Genomic DNA, 19225 nt, shown 5'->3' with positions numbered 1-19225 from the left:
TTTACATCTATTATTAAACGAGAGCCAATTAAGCTGTAAAAACAATTCTTTGGATGGTGTTCTATTTGGCTTTTGCAGAATGACTTTCGCTGCGCGTTTTTGTAAAATATTCACTTTTTTTAAATTGGTTTTATTAGCGTTGCCCCAGATCGTACAACAGTAATCGAAACATGTTAGAATGTATGAATTATGAAATAATTTATTCATATCAAAAGTGAGATAATTTGATATCTTTCTTAGTAGAATTATTTTACTGCTTATTTTAGAGCATGTTTTATCAATGTGTACTTTCCATTGCAGATGTTTGTCAATATAAAGACCTAAAATGTTATGACTAGTGACATTTTCAATAGCATTATTATCTATTTTTAGATCAAGGTTGATATTCTTACTTTTTTGTTTTGATCCAATAAGCATGAATTTTGATTTATTAGGGTTTATCATCATGTTATTGAGGGTGCACCATTTTTGTATGGAATAAATATCATTTTGTAAGTTAGTTTGAATTTCTGAAGGATTGGCCCCTGTAGCATGTAGTGTCGAGTCATCAGCATACAAGTCTATGTCTGATTGGTTTAGTAATAACCCAATATCATTTATATAAATTAGAAACAAGAGAGGGCCCAAAATAGAACCTTGAGGGACACCACTCTTAATAGTAAGAGGGGTAGAAAAACTAGTTCCTAGTTTAACGCATTGTTGTCTTTGACTAAGATAAGAATAAAAAAGGGACAAGGTACCATCCGAAAAGTGATGAAGTTTTAGTTTGTATAACAGAATTTCATGATCTACTAAATCAAAAGCTTTTTTCATGTCAATAAAAACAGAACCAATACAATTACCGTTATCTACATCTTTGAGCCACTCATCAATAAGTCGAATCAGTGCTGTTTGGCGAGAATGATTTTCTCTAAAGCCTGACTGATGTTTATTCAACACATTTGTTATTCGAAATAATTTTTTCAATTCATTTGAAAGATGTCTTTCGAATATTTTGGATATAGTTGGCAAAATTGAAATCGGACGATAGTTATTACAGTCCTCTCTGTCTGAGTCTTTATATATTGGTAGAACAAACGCTTGTTTTAACAAATCGGGGAAAATTCCCGTACGAATACAATTATTAATTATCGAGGTAATTGGTAAAACAATATGCTCTCCACAGTATTTAATAATGTTTGCACTGATCCCGTCGAGTCCCGTAGCCTTGTTAACATTTAAATTGCCAATTATTATACTTACTTCGAGAGGGGTAATGTAATTTATAGAAAATTCATGCTGTTTTAAAGATTTGTCGAGATATAACTTCAAATAAGCAAAGTTTTCTTCGTGAAATTTAAGCTTATCAACAATATTTGATATGTTTGTAAAATGCTCATTTAAGGCAATTAGGATCCTACTTTTGTCCTCAACATACACACCGTTCACTAAAATTTTATTTGGCAAATTTACTCCGCAGTTTTGATCATTGTCATTATTAGATATCATTTTCAAATTTTTCCAAATATTTGTCGTACTAGTACCATTTTTAACAGCATTGTTGTAATATTCTTTCTTGCTTTTGCGAATTAATGCCGTAGTTTTATTTCGTAACAGTTTATAATTGTCCCAGTCTTTAATTTTGTGGAAGTGATCTCTATCGCACATACTTTTAATAACTTCTTTGTTTATCCATTTTGGCATATGTATGCTTTTTATTCTCTTTTGCTTGTAAGGGGCGTGCTTTTCTAAAACGTTATTTAAAATTCTATATAAAGATTGATTGAACGGAATGTCATTTCGGTTGTAGAGAAAACTGAGAGACATAAACTGATTATGTAATAATACTTTTATTATTATAATAGTATTGCATTATTTTTCGTAAGGCATTATTTTTCGTAAGGCATTATTTTTCGTAAGGCATTATTTTTCCGCGCTCTGTGAAAAAGGGGTTTAATGCATGTGCGTAAAGTGTCGTTCCAGATTAGCATGTGCAGTCCGCACAGGCTAATCAGGGAAGACTCTTTCCGCCTAAAGTAGATTTTTGCTAAGAAGAGACTTTCATAATATCAAAATATCATAAAAGCGGAAGATGATTAGCCTGTGCTTTTCTGGGACGACAGTTTACGCACATGCATTAAATCCTCTTGTTCTTATCTGGGACGACAGTTTACGCACATGCATTAAATCCCCTTTATCTGGGACGACAGTGTACGCACATGCATTAAATCCCCTTTATCTGGGACGACAGTTTACGCACATGCATTAAATCCCGTTTCACAGAGCGAGGTTCAAATGATTTTACAGAACAATTATACATTTACTTAAAATTTGCAATATGGTCATACAAAAACAACTTGTGTAAAATTAAACTTATGTCCACGATTTGGCTGATAAATACTGCAATACGAATAATACGGATTTTACAGTAATTAATGTGATCTTTATCCCATATTTTCTACGCCAGAATAACCAAATTGGCGTCTCTGTGTTTGAAGTAAAGTCCAAGATGAGAGATCTTGACATTCCCGCGGATGTCATAAAAGAATTTCGACTGGACCAGTATCTTATTTCGCAGGTGTGGTACAAATGTACGCAATTGTGTCTTGTGCGTGAGTGAATGCGTATATGCGTTTGGATGTTAGATTTTGGGATATGGGTGTGTACTTTTTAATCATTACTAACCGTTCAAAAACAATTTATGGCATCGTTTTATTTTCACATGTAAAAGCGTCTCTGAATTTGTTTGCGCTTCCGTGTTTACGTTCGCGTGTTAGTGTTTATGGTTTAGTGTTTTGTGCATTTATAAATGGTCGCGAGATTGTTTGAATGTGATTGGGTGTCTGTGAAAATGATTGCATATCCGTGTATATGAACGTGTGTCATTGTTTATGTTTGCGTATTTAGCGTTAAAGACGGTTTTGTGTGATTGCGTGTATGTTTAAAAGATTGCGTGTTAGTGTCTTTGATTGCTTGTTAATTGCAAAGGTTGACGACGAAATTTATATCATAACAATATGCTGAATTTGCAGTACGATGGGCGGCGATATTATGCGATCAACAGCTCGACGGGCGTGATTGAGAGCCGTAATACGATTGACTACGACACAATGGGTAGAACCAAGTTCTTGATGCTGAAAATCGTCGCCGTGGTATGTATCTCATCGTTAGTAAACGTATACACATTCACACTTGCATGCATTGTTCTTTATTTTTATGAAGTTGTTCATGCTGAATTTAGATCTAAGTTTATTCTGATTATGAGAGATAAAGCAAGATATAGGATAAATATAGATCTAGAAGATAAAGGAAACATCTCGTCCTAGAAAATCTCAATACCTCTAGAATATATTTATATTCACTAGTGTGTTCAGTCCTGCAAGTTTTTAAAAATCCGTTTGATGTTGTTAAATAAGCCTTTGTTGGACACAGCGAACATTTTTCGGTCAAAAACGCGACATCAGAAAGAGTAACACACACTGTGGACATTTTTAAGCTGAATGGGTCAAGTTCCCCCCACCCCCCCCCCCCCGGGCACTTCTTCCCCGTACCCTGGGTACTTTGAAGTATACTTCACCGTACACCAATTTTCAAATGATACTGTTGGGTACCCCGGTATATTTACAGGTACCCAATCTTTCATAACCTAATAAAAACATGATGAGATACAACATTTACTGTAGATTTAAATTAGGTGAGGAGATTTCATTCGGGTAGATTTTTGACACTTATATATTTAGAGCTATATATAAAATGATCAATCTACTTACGTTATTTATAGTGTGTATATCGTTATGCCACCTATTTTCGGGATGTACTTTCGATTTCACATCGTTAAATTGTATACTGAATAAACTAAAAATATGAAAATATGAAAACTTTTTTGTAAGTAATGTAGTATACCAGTTGGGATATTTTAATCAACTTAAACAAAAAATCTATATTTTAGAACGTTTTTTCGTCAATCTCTGGCGCGCGGCCGACTCGGGTAGGTTGAAATATATCGGGGTACTCAAAAGCACTATTTGAGCATTGGGTTACGGTGAAGTATACTTCAAAGTACCCGGGGTACGGGGAAGCAGCACCCGTGGGGAACTTGACCCATTCAGCCATTTTTAAAATTGAGTAGACTAAATGAAAACAACAATTCGTTTTAAAAACTAAAAGTCGCTCAGGATTTGCAAATATAATATTTCAGTTGAACGATTGTCTTTATTTTGAAGGACATTTATATATTGTCTGTATTTTACAGGACGTTGATGGTCAAAAAGAATCCACAACGTTGAATATCACCATCATGGATGTGGACGACCTCCCACCGCGTTTCTTGCGAAAACCGTGTGATGACGTCACCACAACATGTGACGTCACCCTTTACGCAGCAGAGATTGATCGTCATTTTCAGGTACCCGGTTGAATAGACTGGGAAAAAAACATGTATGCAATTTAAATACTTAACAGTGTTTTTTTCACTTGCGTTAGACGAAATGACTTGAGCAAGAACGATTTACTTATAATATTAACTACAAGTTTAATGTATACACAATAGGTTTGTGCGATGGTTGTCAGTGTAACTTGTTGGAAGTAAATGTTATGTGCCCATGATGTTGTCCACATATTCGGATATTTCTGTTAAATGCTTATCTAATTGCAATTATCTATATAAAACCAAATCTTTATAAATACACTTAATTATTGCATAGATCTTTGATTGAAATATTCTGCATCCAGGATTTAGACCTCGTCATTGGTAGTTAATTAACATCGATTATTTATTTAAAAAATAGCAAGATTATCATGTTATAATTATGTTAAATGTTCGGAAGTGTATTTCTGCTGAATATTGTAGGGCTAGCTGGATGTCCGACCCGTTCACGTGTCTGCACGAGACGGTGACGTAGGTCTTAATTATGACGTCACATATACCATAGAATCAGGTCACGCGACATTTCCTTGTTTTCTTTCTTTACTCAAAACCACGCGCGTCTTCTTCTTAATAATTTTTTTATTTTATTTGATACAACAAACGTGAGTATAATTGGTGGAAAGTCACAATAATGTCAAAAATATTAGGGTTGAAAAATGAAATAAAATAACCCTATTCGTTGATTCTCAATAAATCTAATCAAACTATGCAAATTTAAAATGTCCTGACTAGAGTTACGTACTGTAAAATCATTATTAGTCGTGTGACATTAATTTTCGTTCGTTTCGTTGAATGACCGATCCACGAATTCAACACAAACACATCGGGAAAATAATCGCCGCAAATTTATCTTCTTTTTCAAAATTCGGAAATCAACAAATTTAAGTGTCCGAAAAAAAATTGGATGAAAAACCACGAAATGTCATTCGGGTGCATATTAATGATTTTACAGTATTTGTTACAAATATATTGTCATGCCCTAGATTGTTTATGAAAACATGTGTTTATGTTCATGTACATTGTTCATTTTTACCGTTTATGTTTTGCATCTAAATGACTATGTCACTGTTATTTAATGCTTTTATTGGATGCTGTGTGGAAGTTAGAGCTGATAACAGCCGATGCCTACCTTTTGCGCTTCTTTATTATTTGTAATATCCTTTTTAAAAGTCTCATTGTTTAAGCGTCTGTTAATGTGGCAGCCATTTTTGCATAAACAGGAAGTTGATTTCCTGATGCTGACATAAGTGCCTTCTGGGTAGTTTACACTGACTACAGTATTTTGACAGTTTCGTCATACAATATCTTTTGTTAAATACTCATATTCCTTCTTAAAAATTGTTTAAAAAGGTAATAGTCATCTTTATAAATGATTTATTGATTTAATTGATATGTATTTGACTACTGCTTCATTGAAATATCGTCAGAAATATCATTTTAATATGAGTGACATTTACCGTGTCAAGAACGCTCAAATTTTATTGTGCGCTCTTGCGCGCTTTACTGCTCGTTGTTTGTGCGCTTTTTGTGCACAATTCATATGTGCGCTTTTACGTTATTATTGCACAACGTTATGTGTGCGCTTTTGGAGAGTATAAAAGGCACTGAAAATTCTCATTCGAGGACTCTGAACTTTGTTTTCCTAGGTGTGAGACCTATTTTATTTTTCTTATATAAGCATTTAAAATACAGTTTTAAATAAGAGTTAGCTATTAAAATTAAGACTGAATTTTACAAATAGATCTACTTAAAAATTGCATTTGTCATTTTTTTAGAACATTATAAAATAGAAAGTGCAAATACTTAACATGACACATGTACGTGTATATTGCTGTATTATAATGTAAATGTCTGAGAATTATTCGGTCTGTTAAGAAATATATATTGAAAGTTGTTATTTATTTATTCGTTATGAATGAATAAAATTTAGAAAGGTTATTAATCTTGAGTTTGTATTTTTTGACAATTTTAAAACAACTGAATAGGCAAAATGTTATTCTTAGTTTACTGTTTATCAGAGTCCATTTTAGTTCTATGTTAAACTTGAACAAAAGCTTCAAGTTTGGAAAAGTTAAAGAAAATGAAGTAAAATCACAGCTACCGCTCGGCTCGTGACATAATTTATGGTGGCAGCGAAGTGGAATCTTTGATTTCTACATAGATTCAGCGATTGAATCCAGTCTTCGAAAGCAAAATGTCAGACTCCGAATCAGAACAAGAGAATGAAGTATTCTTCAGAACAGCAGCTAACCAGCATTCTGAAGAACCATATCAAGAAAATAAAACAGCACTAACATCATCTAAGTCCAGTACCCCTAGATTAAACAAAAGTGTTTCCAACGTAGAAATGTCAAATGGCAATACAACCGACTGGATGAAAGATGCAGTCACAAATATGGTGTCAATGCAAAATCAGATGTCAAATGCTTTACAGAATGTTACAACACTTCTAGCAAATTTATGTGATAAAAACAACAAACAAGTACAAATTTCCCCCCAGGAACAGGAAGCAAACAATAACCATTTCCGTAATGACAGAAGTCAGGGTGAACAAATGTGGGACATTGGCTACCAGCACCCAAGGGAGAACAGGTCTTATGACAGGCAAACAAGAAGTGTAAACCCTCATAAATGCAGTTCAAGCATGAAAATCCCTTCTTTTACTGGCAAAGATGAGTGGAAAGTATGGATTAACAGGTTTGAAATTATTGCTGAAAGACTTCATTGGAATGAAGAAGAAAAACTTGACAATTTATTACCAAAATTGCAAGGCAGTGCTGGTGAATTTGTGTTCACTCAACTGAATCATGAAGTTTTAACCAACTATAGAGAACTTGTTAGTGAAATTAACAACAGATTTAGGGTCATAGAAACTCCAAGAACTTTTGCTGTAAAATTTAGCAAACGAGATCAGAAAGTAGGTGAAACAGCTGAGGAGTATGCTGCAGAACTTAAACGTCTGTATGACAAAGCCCATACAAGGAGAGACTACAGAACACGGCAAGAAGATTTAGTGAGAAGATTCCTGGACGGTCTACGAGATGAAGAAGTGCGGTCAGAAATTGAGTTTATTAAGGAACCCGAGGACATTGATGAAGCAGTGTACCATGTTGTAAATTACATACAAACCAGAACTAGGCATCAATTTCACGCTGACAGAAAGAGAAAATTTGTGCGTAGAACTTCGGGATCAGAAAATGAAATAGATTATGAAGTGATTGAAACAGATAATGACGACACTAGCCAACATGCCTATAGAGTCCCAAACAAGAGCCAGCAAAAGCAATTTAATTCAGAAAATACCAAAACATGTGACATGAAGACTGATATTTCAGGAGAGGCTGCAAAAAGCAAAGAAACTGATGTATTGCAACAAGTTCTTGAAAAACTAAATCAGTTAACCCAAGCCCAACAACAACAACAAACTACTGAACATGGTTTTAAGCAAAAACCCAAGACAATTAAGTGCTATTCTTGTAACCAAGAAAATCATTTTGCTAGGGATTTTCCATTGAAGAATGCCAGGTATCAGAATGGGCAAGTTGCAAGAAAAGACTTCTATCAAAATCAGCCTTTAAACATGAAAGGACCAAGCCGATTGGCCGAGGGGAGGTCCTGGCAAGGATAAATGGCCATGATGACTCAGCAAGTGTAGCCGAAGAAATTGTGCGGCGCAAAAGAGCATTTAGTAGTGGTGTCTATATCAAAGGAAATATTGAAAATGTGCCAGTTATTTTAACAACTGATACCGGAGCAACAAGAACAATCATTTCAGACAGAGTTTACAATAAATTGGACCCTAAAATTAGACCTCAGCTTAACAAATCAGCTTGTTTGACAGGTGCAAGTGGAATTCCTTTAAAAGAATGTGGAAAAGCATTTTTTAATATTGAATTAGGGCCAGTTTCAATGTACAAAGAATTGATTGTTGCTGAAATTGAGGATGATGTTTTGTTAGGAATAGACATTCTGCAAAATGATGATGGAGGTCCCGCAGATATACTTTTGTCAAAAGGAGTAATAGTTTTGAAAGGCAAAAATATACCATGTATTCAAATTGGAATGAAAAACAATGTTCGAAAAGTAACAGCAGCTGACCATTTCATCATTCCACCTCTCAGCGAAGCGGTCATTGATGTGTTTATTGAGCGTAAAGAATCAGATGATGTGTCTAAAAAAACAGATTTTATTGTAGAACCTACACAACACTTTTGTGAAACATATCCATTGAAGATGGCCTCAGTATTAGTTGATATAAATAGAAACCCGACAAGCAAAATACGTCTTTTAAATCCATTCCCATATAGTGTAGATATTAATCAAGACTCAGTATTAGGCCAAGCCGAACAAATCGACAGTATAAAAAGTACACTTAAAGGTCAAGAACACACAGCGGAAGAGGGCAATAATTTCTCTGTACGCCAAGTTACTATCAGTAACAAATCAGATCAAATCATCATTAAGGTAAAAGAAGAGATATCCTTGGAAAATAAAGAAATTCCAAAACACTTAAAAAAATTGTACCAAACGCCTGTTAAAAACTGCAGTGAACAAGAAAATCAAGTTATAGCAAATCTGCTAGCTAGGTTTCAAAACAGTTTTTCTAAAAATGACCTTGACATTGGTTTGACAAATGTAATAGAGCCCCCTATCAATACAGGTGATACACAAACAGTGAAACAAGCTCAAAGAAGAGTGTCAATGGTTTATGCCGAAGCAGGAAAAAGGGGAATAGAAGAATTACTGGACAAGGGAGTAATAAGAAAGATCAGGATCAGTCCAAGAAACCCACAGTGTAATGGCCGGACAGACCGTTTTAACAAGAATCTAGGATGCTTCGCAGGGGCTTATAGAGCCACACCTAGTGAGTCGACCACATTGACCCCAAACCTTCTTACCATTGGCAGAGAAGTCCGTTTACCATCAGAGTTGGTGTTTGGTAGCACAACAACATGCGACAACAACACTATTACAACGTACGGAGATTATGTCGACTGGCTGCGGTCAAGATTTCAAAAGGCACATCAGGTAGCAAGGGATCACCTTGGGACTGCTGCCAAGCGCAACAAAGCAGTTTATGATGCAAGAGTGTCAATAAACATTTACAACACTGGTGATGTTGTTTGGTATCTCAATGAAGCAAGAAAGCCTGGAATAGCACCGAAGTTAGAACGAACATACGATGGTCCTTTTCTGGTGAGCAAGAAAATTTCAGAAGTGAATTTCAAGTTACAACTAGACAAGCAAGGAAATAAAAAAATTGTTCATCATAATAAACTCAAGCCATACCAAGGAGATCAAGTACCAAAATGGATTCTGAAAGAACAACGGAAGTTAAAATTTTAAACCATGATGTTTCATATTGTGTTTTAATATATTTTGTGTGCAGTTATAACATTTGTTTTAGTCATGTACATGAGTGTAAACCAAGATTGTTTGAACTTCATTGCATTAGATGATGCAGAGAAAAAGATTATATTGTTTATTTATTTGTGTCTTAAAAATGTGTATTTTTAAAACTGTAAAAGTATTTGCACCTCAAAAATCACAATGGATACATAGTTATGAAAAAAAAATCAGCTCTTGTAATTGTTGTTATAAGTAATGTCAACAAAAGAAAACAGTATTTGTGATGGAATAGTGCTAATGTGATTCTGTTATAGAAGAGATGTATAGTTAACTTGTGGCATGATTAAGTTGTGAAGTTAAAATGTCAGAGAGTTGTTTAAAGTCTTAAGAACGGGTATTCACGGTATTGAATAGGGAAAGGTTGACCTTAAGTATGGTCGGGAATGAATCACCATGTGTGATGGGCAATGAGCCGGGAACCGATTGATAAAATGCAATGATTAAGAATAAGCACGGGTTTTGAGTCTGACAAAATAATTGTTATCAAGTTAACAGTGCAACAGAAAGCACAGCAGTGAATTTGAGCGTTGTTGATATTTTGCATTTGAATTTTCGTCAGTGAAATGATTCAGTGTAATTGGGTGTTAAATTCATCAGAATTTGAACGAAATCAATTATTTATTTATTTTTTAATTTTAATTTCGGCGAAAGGAAATATACATAATCCAAAGACATAAGTGGAGAACAGTTATTTGTAAGTGATGTGATGTGACTAAAAATATGTTTCAGAAGAAAAGTAACAACATGCTTGTTATTCATTTTCAGTCGACAATCCAATCATCTTTCCATCATGTCTCAATTCTCATCCAGTAGTCAACGTCGTCGCGCCTATCAGTGCCTGAAATGCTACCATCGGATGGACAAAGTGTACATTGAGGCGAAATACCGCGTGTACAACCATTTCCTGAAGGAGCACATGAGTCTGGATCAAGCTCCATACTACTGTCGTCTGTGCCTCTTCAGATGTTTCAAACGCGAAGAACTGGAAAAGCATGTTCACAGTTTCCGTCGTCATGCACTTGTGCTCCAGGATAAAAACATCCCTGACAGTCCAGAGTTCCTTGTCAGTAATCAATCTCCATATCTCATTACTGACCGGGATGTTGCTGTCCTTTCTGCTGAAGAAAGCAAACGCCATTGGCTCTCTATCTCCAAGAAGCCTGACATTCTGTCTCAAGCCATACAGTCTGTGCTTCCAGACCTGAGTCCTGTCAGCAACTGGCCACTGTCTCCTTTCCTACAGCAATCTTCTCCAGCACAACCGTCCAGACTTACTCCTCTTCAGACATTTCAACCTCAACCCATCACCTACGTCAACCTCTCGGAATGCATAGGCCCCCTGCAACAGCTGATCAATGTCATCGGAACATCAACAAACACCCCAACGCTAGCACCAAATCAACTAACCCTGACCAGCCTCCCACCATCTCACACCGCACAAACAGAAGCACCTCAAGCCATAATCGACCAAGAAGATCCTTTGACCACTCTGCCAACCATCGAAGAATGTCGTGCTCTTGCCCCTGAAACAACATCTGACTCCAGCTCTTCATCTGGCTCTTCATCATCTTCATCATCAGTCTCATCCAACTCTTCTGTTAAAAGACACAATGAACTAATGGCTGTGTTGGCAGACATCAATAACAACTTGAAAAATATACACACAGAAATCAACAAGCAGTATCGCTTCAATTGTGACTTCACGAAGAGCATGGCAGACCTCACTGACATCCTGAGGAGTCAAAACCAACCCACACAACCAGCAGCTGAGTGTCCCCCACCCACATATCATCATCCGGATTACAGCCACACCAACACCCATCACCGTCTTGACCATTCTGCAACTGAAACATCTACCGTCCGATACAACCAGCACCGTGACCGTTCTCCTTTGCGCCCCAGAAATCACGACTCGAGGGACAGACATGACAAGGAAAACCACCGCGACAGAAGATTCGTGCATCGTCGTATGTATTAGTTGTCTGAAACATTGAAACATTGTCATTTCACTTACAATAAACCTTGAATAACATCTTTTAAAGCTTTGCATATTCAGGATTGTATCATTTAGTGCTTTAAATTATCTAGTCATTTTGTTTAGAAGGTTTAATAATTATTTAAGTATAAATGTTTGCAAGTGAATACATGTTGACTAATTAACTTTGGTATTCAAGTTGAAATATGGTATTCAAGATTTTCTGGAGAGTAATTTTTTGTTGTATGTAAAAATATTGCTGAACAGTCAGTTAAATTATTTACATTGTGTTTACTTGTACAAATTGGAAGTCTAGTCATCACATTATTTATATTGACTTTCTCTGATCTCAAATAATTTATTATTGTACATAGGATTGAAATTTGTTGTGATTGTTTTTACAGCATTTTGTTGTATGGTAGTTCTTGTGCTTTAAGCAGTGAAACATAACACTGTACAAAGTGTTGTACCTTAAAAAATGCTCTAAATCACACTGTACAAAGTGTTTATTTTTTTTTTATATATTACAGTTTTACTGATATTGTAACTGTTAGAGAGTTAAAGTACAAATTTTTAATTACTTAATTATTTAAAGGAGGACCTTTAAAATTGAAGAAGGGGTAATGTCATGCCCTAGATTGTTTATTAAAACATGTGTTTATGTTCATGTACATTGTTCATTTTTACCGTTTATGTTTTGCATCTAAATGACTATGTCACTGTTATTTAATGCTTTTATTGGATGCTGTGTGGAAGTTAGAGCTGATAACAGCCGATGCCTACCTTTTGCGCTTCTTTATTATTTGTAATATCCTTTTTAAAAGTCTCATTGTTTAAGCGTCTGTTAATGTGGCAGCCATTTTTGCATAAACAGGAAGTTGATTTCCTGATGCTGACATAAGTGCCTTCTGGGTAGTTTACACTGACTACAGTATTTTGACAGTTTCGTCATACAATATCTTTTGTTAAATACTCATATTCCTTCTTAAAAATTGTTTAAAAAGGTAATAGTCATCTTTATAAATGATTTATTGATTTAATTGATATGTATTTGACTACTGCTTCATTGAAATATCGTCAGAAATATCATTTTAATATGAGTGACATTTACCGTGTCAAGAACGCTCAAATTTTATTGTGCGCTCTTGCGCGCTTTACTGCTCGTTGTTTGTGCGCTTTTTGTGCACAATTCATATGTGCGCTTTTACGTTATTATTGCACAACGTTATGTGTGCGCTTTTGGAGAGTATAAAAGGCACTGAAAATTCTCATTCGAGGACTCTGAACTTTGTTTTCCTAGGTGTGAGACCTATTTTATTTTTCTTATATAAGCATTTAAAATACAGTTTTAAATAAGATTTAGCTATTAAAATTAAGACTGAATTTTACAAATAGATCTACTTAAAAATTGCATTTGTCATTTTTTTAGAACATTATAAAATAGAAAGTGCAAATACTTAACATGACACATGTACGTGTATATTGCTGTATTATAATGTAAATGTCTGAGAATTATTCGGTCTGTTAAGAAATATATATTGAAAGTTGTTATTTATTTATTCGTTATGAATGAATAAAATTTAGAAAGGTTATTAATCTTGAGTTTGTATTTTTTGACAATTTTAAAACAACTGAATAGGCAAAATGTTATTCTTAGTTTACTGTTTATCAGAGTCCATTTTAGTTCTATGTTAAACTTGAACAAAAGCTTCAAGTTTGGAAAAGTTAAAGAAAATGAAGTAAAATCACAGCTACCGCTCGGCTCGTGACAATATCTTCTGTTTCCCATGTGTATTTATGCTTTACAAATAACCTTTGTTTAGTTTTTAAATCATCAGTGTTTTTATTAATATCTAAAAATTTGTTTTTGCTTTAGATGATGGAGTTGTCGATATCAACAACTTCACAGGAGTGTTGACCGTCACGTCAGCGTTTGAGAACGTCAAGAATATGACGTCAGGCGAGATCCTTATGTTGACGTTCAATATTATGGTAACTTTTGCTTAACGTCAGCTATCTTCACATTTACACGTTTATTGTGTGTGTTCAGTCTGCGATTTTTCGTATAGGGACTTGTTTAGAGTTTGATAAAATGACGATTTCAAAATAATTTTCAAAGATTAAAAAGAATGTATACGTTATGTTTAAACAAGCAAATTTACACTCCCGACTAAAAATATCTTTATATCAGATATATATCTAGATATATCAATATATTATTTTTAAAAGAATAATCATCATTCAAAAATGGTAAAATAATGATAGGTTATTAGACCTGTGAAACTTATTGAATATATTCATATGGAAGGGAATTTTGGTAAAAAATACATCCTTCTTTGTGACTGAGTCATGATTCTTGATGGTACTTCCAATTTGTACTTAGACACCTTTTCATGCTTGATGACACATCTTGCCTGATGTCCAATGTCTATTTACATTTTGCTTAATGGTATCATCCATGTGTACAGATGCAACATTCTTGTTCGTTAATTGCATGCTGCATATGTGTATGTTAGTTTGTACAGAGTGACTTGTGCAATAGGCGCAGTGCATAATTAAATCAAATATTGATGCGTTGAATAAATTAACGCGATGGCAAGATGTGAGTTTCACTAAGGCATAAAGCAACATACAATCATGCATGATACAATGATGTCAATTAAAAGTCGTTCCGAAATGCTACGGACGACTACGGAAATTTACGGCGTATAACGGAAATTTTATGTTATAGGAGAAGTTGCGCCCCTTTGTAAGATATTTGCTATTGAACCGAAATTAAGCGCGTGTTTGTAGACGTAACTTTTTTTTTTGGTTAATGACTAACCATAATATTTGTACAGTAATTTACCTTCAATAACCAAAGGAATTCTATTGATATATTTCAATATATGCTACTAATGCATGTATGCAGAGCTCCAGATAAGACGCTTAAAGTCGTAAAAAAATGAATTAAATTGAGTAAAAAAGTAGACTTAAATTCTGTGGGTACGTTTACACATTGGAAAAATAAAATACGAATTCAAAATGTGTGAACATGCGTAAAACTCAATATCAATGCATATAATGTAAACATTTTATCAATGAGTTCCCACTCGTCTAGGCCCTCATTACAAGTATGAAATCAACAGCACTTTAACGTTATTATGAATAAAAGACCATCTTTAAAACAGTCGAAAAGCCGAACGTTTTCCATTATCTGGTCCCTTTATCGCAAACAGTCTGCTGTAACCCGGCAATTGTTGTGAGCTTTTCTTAGACTATAAACCTAAATGCGGATGTGCCAAAAATTATACTAACCTTTAAAAAGGAATTAATAATAGACTTTAAGGCTGGATTTTTTTTATAAAGTGTAAACCAAGATTTTGCTGAAAAAGTTATCTGGAACTCTGCATGTATGTTGAGAGGAAATCAATTACATAATTTCAAATTTACTAGAGTACTTTTATATTGCACCACATAAAATGCTATAAAACTATGTATTTTTGTCAATCTCTTTCACATATGAAAGAGCTGTTGGTCATGCTTCTTTAAGTACATGTAGATGCATGACACAATTTAGATTAAGCAAAATAAAACACTAGGTATTTGCAAAGATTCATTAGAGTAAAATATATACGAGCAGTAAGAGCGTAATCGTGCGCAGCGAGACTTCCTCATGTAGAATTGAAACTCTTATTGCTTTCTTTCGAAATAATTTCATGTGTACGATCTAATATGCAATATGCCCGGTGTTTTTTTTTAATTCGGATTAATGCTCCGTTTTAGATCCATAATTAATGAATGACTCAATATTTTTTTTTAATTAACACCGGATTAATGTTCACCGACATGTTTTCATACATATAGGATATAAATATTAGAGAGCTTAACCAAAAAAGAATACAGTAAGCCCTGTTCTCCCGGCACACGGGCTGGACACACAGGTGGTTAGCGTGTGGCTATGATAATAATTAGTGAAAACATCTTTTTGAATATTAAATAATCATATTATAACGAAAAATCAACTTTTCTATACAAAAAATTCACTATCGTTTTATATATAACAAGGTATCCAACTTGAAATCAACCGAAAACGGGGTGCATCGTTTTAAACAGCCATTACTAAATCAATTTTGCAGCGATTTTCATGAACCCGGTCTTATTCAACGCAGAAATGAATTTCCTTTTAGGAAATTTAAATATCTTGTTATATTTCTACACATGCTGGGTCAAATTTTAAGAAATAACGCTATACACAATTCGCTTGACCCAGTTGTGATCGATCAGACCATATTTATGAATGAAATCTCCACTTGTAAAGACACACCTCCGCATTGGACCAATGAAATCACTCGTGTGTTTAAAATGTCAGTTAGTTGAAATGCATGTAAACAAAGGTTTCAAAATGCGCTGGACAGTTAGTTTTGATGCATAATGCAAGGGCGAGCACGGTAAGAATGTTTTTTCATACGTTTTATTGAATTATGGTATCGAGGTTCGTGAACTTTGCAAGGAAAATGCCCTTTACCCCGTGAAGATTTCAGTCATGAATACGGTCTGATCGATCACAACTGGGTTACGCGAGTTGTGTATCGTGTTATTTATTAAAAGTTGACCCAGTATTCGTAAAAATATTGCAAGACATATATAAAGGAAATTTATTTCTGCGTTTAATAAGACCAAAATTGTGAAAATCGCTGCAAAATTTAGTAAGTAATGGCTGTTTAAAACTATGCACCCCGTTTTCGGATGATTTCGAATTGGATACCTTGTTATATATATATATATATATATATATATATATATATATATATATATATATTTATTTATTTATTTATTTATTTATTTGATAGTGAATTTTTTTTTGAAAAGTTGATTTTACGTTATAATATGATTATTTATCATTCCAACAGTGTTTTCACTTATTACTATCATAGCCACACGCTAACCACCTATGGCTGGACATGCACCTTTAAAAAACGCTATACAAATTCAAGTACTTATGCACTTAATTGATTGATGACGGTTGAAATCCGTGCGTTGGAATTTTTCTGGTAACCAAGAGCGACGTCAACGTTCATGACAGACCTGTTTATGTGACATTTTTTTATTTATTTTTTCCAACTTGATTGAAAATTACGTTTTATGATATTTTAATACATGTAGTAGAAGTAGTTGTTTTCTCAACGAGGAGTACAATAGTTGTACTCAATGCCCCAGATAATTATTTGGGAAATAGGGTTTTAACCCATCGATTTTGAAAAATAGGGTGATTTCATTCTTGAAATAGGGTGAAATGATTTATAAAATTGAATACCTTAAAATCATTGCTGCTTTACTTTTGTTGAAGCTGCACACTTGTATTGATTTAATAAAACTGTTAACTATTATAATTAACTGAAGTTTCATAACATCTTTAATCCTTGAAACTGTCCTTAATATAAACTTTAAACTTGAAAAAAAAATCGATAACACGAATTATTCTACACTTATTGGTTCTTGCTTTCTTGGTTCGAAAAAGTTTGCAATCGACTGATATTTTGGCGCAACAATCGCGGACGTCTTTTAACCTCTTTTAAACATTTTGATTTCGCATCCTAATAGAAACTGAAAGTACAGACGCTTTACAAATACATGCACAATGAGCGACGAATTATGTCAGATTGAAAACGCATGTATGTCTTCGTCAATTATATGGTCAGACTCTTTATTTAACTGTGAAATCTAGTCCGCAGAGCGTTTTAATAATTTTGACTGCTCCGTTATCCGTGCGCTTGCTGAATGAAAGCGTCGTCGTGTTACGATAATAATTCCAAAGTTAAGAGAAAATTCCGACTAGGGATGTGTCACACTTCCAACACATCAGCCCCGTTATGTCCTGAATAAATTACATGTATAATTTCTTGAGTGCCAATTGCTTCTTACACATATCAAAAACATTCACGGCAGTCAATTCATTGTGTAGGCCTACTGGTCTTCATGGCAATAATAAACGTATTTAGTTTAATTGAGATTATATAACAAAGGGAACTAATTCAGCTTATTCAGTTTACTAATCAAAGTGATTCAAATGTTTTCGCTTTTTTCTGAAAAGTAATTTATTCAACATACGGTAAAAAAAATGCGCGCCACCTGTTGTCAAAATTTAGTAACTTGCATTCTGCATAGTTGCATTCTGATTACTGCCTGTTGCTAATTGCCGTTGTTAATGACGCTTAGTGGCAAAACCGATTATGACTGGTTTCAGGAACAATGAACACACAAACATTGGATAGTCACCAAGCATGTTGCAACAATCATCAAGTATAACCGATAAAGAACAAGCATGTTGGAACTCTCATGAAGCATGTTAGAAAAAACATCACGCATAATGTAAATTTTTATCATGAATGATGTAATGTTGCAGCAATCATCAAGTATAAACAAATAGACAACAAGCAGGTTGGAATTGTCATAAAACATATTAGAATAAGCATCAGTCATAATGTAAATATTCACCACGAATGAAGTAATGTTTTCCTAAATACACTTCCATATATTCATGACAACATATAAACAAAACGTATCCCAGTAAACAGACGCTTTTATTGCATCTAGTATGCTATTTGGTCACAATACACCAAATAGTGTCCTTATATAATTCAATGTAAAAGCGACCACTTTAAGCCAAAATAAAGTCAACATTTTGCGCATACAGACCCCCATAACCATACCTTTTCTGAAAGAGCATTCTTAGCTGAATTGAAATAAAGAATAAAAAAGGTATGTCATGTACAAACCAAGAAAGAACTTACCACAAATCAAAATGGACTGTTTTCTCACCCTTTTTTTATCCCCTACTCTCCAGAAAAGAGGTATCCGCCAAACCGTGTTGTTTCCCCTTGTAGTCTCGAATCTTAAACATGACATTGATTGATTAGTGCACACCAATGCCTTACCTAGTAAGAAGAAAAGTTATTATGCAAAAGAACACAGCAACACATGTTTAAACCATAACAGCATATCTTCCTTTGATGTACTTTTAATTTTATTGAGAGTACAGCCCTTCATGAAGAATTTATTTAGTGTATTGTAACCTATTTTCAATAAAAGCGCCTGTTTCAATCGATTATTGTACATTCGGATACTTTTTCTGGGTAACGGCTTTTATCGTTATAAAGGTTACAATATACTCTCTAAAAACATGAACATCATTTATTTGAAGACACGGTTCTCTGTAGGGTCACTTGCCATGACTTTATTTTAGTATATTTCTGTGTGCATGTGGCAGGGAAAACATTGTTGTTTACTAGAAATTCACTTTTTTATCTGAATATTGGAGACTACATAAGACTTTGACAGATGGCGGGAAACCCTCATGAACTGGATAGAAGCCGGTAAATAGATGGCCGTAAAACAGTGACTTTTGATTCGTGGCGAGTTCTTTCTTACATGTCGCGTTACCTATCTTTTTCATT

General features: G+C 34.3%; 1 protein-coding gene across 4 annotated transcripts in view; it reads left to right on the top strand.

Annotated features, from left to right (window-relative positions):
• The window catches only part of LOC127864457 (cadherin-6-like), a 210689-nt gene that overhangs the window by 188871 nt on the left and 2593 nt on the right, over nucleotides 1–19225 (top strand). For 3 of the 4 annotated variants that reach the window (XM_052404078.1, XM_052404079.1, XM_052404081.1), the window contains 3 exons: nucleotides 4232–4384; nucleotides 4829–4916; nucleotides 13666–13781. In XM_052404078.1, coding sequence (XP_052260038.1) covers nucleotides 13740–13781 — 42 coding nt within the window. In that variant the 5' untranslated portion in view covers nucleotides 4232–4384; nucleotides 4829–4916; nucleotides 13666–13739. Of the gene's footprint in view, nucleotides 1–2946; nucleotides 3132–4231; nucleotides 4385–4828; nucleotides 4917–13665; nucleotides 13782–19225 lie in introns of those variants that run through there. The other variant, XM_052404080.1, reaches the window with a different exon arrangement.

The sequence above is a fragment of the Dreissena polymorpha genome, chromosome 1 (genome assembly GCF_020536995.1).
Source record: "Dreissena polymorpha isolate Duluth1 chromosome 1, UMN_Dpol_1.0, whole genome shotgun sequence".
NCBI lineage: Eukaryota > Metazoa > Mollusca > Bivalvia > Myida > Dreissenidae > Dreissena > Dreissena polymorpha.
The sequence above is the reverse complement of the archived record's forward strand: the minus strand, read 5'-3'. Positions and strand labels throughout refer to the sequence as shown.